A 2229-nucleotide genomic window follows, 5' to 3' on the forward strand; every position below is an offset into this window, starting at 1 on the left:
ATAAAATTAAGTTATAAAAAGTTTATAATATTTATTATTTATCAATTATATTTATTTTTAATTTAGTTAAAATTAAAAAAAAAAAAAAAGAATTGAAAAAACTTGTGTTACCTTGTGTTTATTATTATTATTATTTCTTCGAGATGATGAGCTAATAGATCTAAACAATTGAGGTGGGATGTGGTGGGACGGGACGACTCGCCCGAGCCTACATTGTTGCCATCAACCCATTTCTTTATCAGCCTTATAAGGGTCATCATCCTTTATTCCAGCAACTTTATAAAGTCTGACAAATATGGGTGATTATCCTTGGAATAAAGTTGATACAAGACCAAGGGTGATTATCCTTTGCCCATCTAACCATTTCTTTTATACCAAAGTCCTTATAATTATCCTTAGAAGACCTTACTTGCCTTTTTTTTTTTTTATCAATTCTTTGTCAAACTATCCTTTGATCATCCATTATCAGCTACTAATTGTATAGAAATATCATGTTTTGAAATGTCAATAATATTTGAAAATCTAAATTACTTTTGTTGATGATGAGTTACCCTATGATCTTCTCCTTTGCCATTCATTACCAATCATTAGTTTTAGAAGTGGTTGTGTTTTGAGTCTTTTAATAACTTTTCTTGATGATGAGTTACACAATATTTCTCGTCCAACTGCTCCAATACATTAATAGGTAGAAAGAAAGATTCAAACATAGATTTGTGCTACTTAGAAAGATAAAAGCAAGCTAGATTCAGACACATTCCAATCAATCTTGACTCCAGACATCAGCCAATTTGGCAAGGGCAGTGGTGGATGAACCCCCATCTTTCCAAGCTGCCAAAGCCATCTCTCTTGTCTTCCTGCTTCTTTCTCTCAGCTCCCTCCCCTCTTCACACTCCATCAACTCTCTCACTCTCCTCTCCACCTCAGCTCCGCTCACAAACATATCCTCATCCCTCTGCTCCACTCCAATAGCCATCTTCATGACCTCCACCAGAGCTGCTTTATTCATATGCTGCTCAGCATATAGAGGCCAGGCCACCATTGGAACCCCTGCGACCACTGCCTCCAATACTGAGTTCCACCCGCAATGAGTTACAAATCCTCCCACAGATGGGTGATTCAGCACCGCCACCTGCGGCGCCCATGACTTCACCACCATTCCCCTATCTTTGGTTCTTTCCAGGAACCCCTCTGGCATTAGAGCATCCAAATCAACATCGGCCGTCACTGCAATCTGCTTGCTTTTGTCGTTGGATGGTGGGTTCTTCACCACCCACAAGAATCTCTTGCCACTTCTTTCCAGTCCATTAGCTATCTCCTTCACCTGAGCGGGCGAGAACGTTCCGTTGCTCCCGAAGCACAAGAAGACAACACTCTGACTTGGCTGTGTGTCAAGCCAGGACAAGCAACCATGGCGAGCTACACTACCAGCAATATTGCTTTCATCTTCACCAGTATCCGCAATCAAAGGGCCGATGCAGTAAACTGGCGGAGTTGGCCCATTGGGAACACATGTCCCCTCCCTGATTGTCTTAACGGCTATTGGCTCAAGATCATGGAAAGTATTTATCAAAAGTCCATCGGATTTTGGCAAAAGCTCTGAGAAGTATAGCATATCATCATAGGCGGGGTCGTCTCGGTTGAGCCATGGTTCAAGCATTCGAGTGGCTTGTAGCGGAGGCAACCCAGGAAAGTGTAAAAATGTAGTGGGCATGTCCTTGAAGCTCTTATTGCTGCTCTCATACTGTTTGTGAATTGTCGGAAAGTAAAGGACAGCCGCATTAACAGCAGCACCGGTGGTGAGGAAGTGGTAAGTGGGAATTCCAAGGTCACGAGCAACAGGAAGAGCTGAAGCGCAAAAGTAGTCGATGATGAATGCCCGAACGGTGGAAGTTTTGGAGAGTTGCTGGAGAGCATGGAGGACATTAGAGGCACTGAGACGGAAGAACTCAGAGATGACAGCGACGATATTGCAAGTGGAAGAAGAGGTGTCAACCGATAGATAGGGGAAGCGGTGGAAAGAGATGAAAGGATTGGTTTGGGAGATGTGGTCAATGTAAGAGGTGGTGGCCGGGGTGTCAAAAGGACCAGTAGAGAGGAGAATGATGATGGAGAATCTGTGGGAGTAACGGCGAAGGATGAGCTTGCCTAGCTCTATCATGGACACCACATGGCCGATGCCTGGACCTGGATACAGGACTATTGCATCATCCATTGTTGCTCAGTGTTGGA

General features: G+C 43.2%; 1 protein-coding gene across 1 annotated transcript; it reads right to left on the minus strand.

The window, feature by feature from the left end:
• Positions 1–653: 653 nt before the first annotated feature.
• On the minus strand, positions 654–2229 carry LOC104878739 (UDP-glycosyltransferase 88F5-like). The gene has a single exon (XM_010649348.3). It carries the CDS (start codon positions 2210–2212, stop codon positions 761–763), a length of 1452 nt encoding a protein of 483 aa, XP_010647650.2. The 5' UTR covers positions 2213–2229; the 3' UTR covers positions 654–760.

Source organism: Vitis vinifera, chromosome 18, assembly GCF_030704535.1.
Source record: "Vitis vinifera cultivar Pinot Noir 40024 chromosome 18, ASM3070453v1".
NCBI lineage: Eukaryota > Viridiplantae > Streptophyta > Magnoliopsida > Vitales > Vitaceae > Vitis > Vitis vinifera.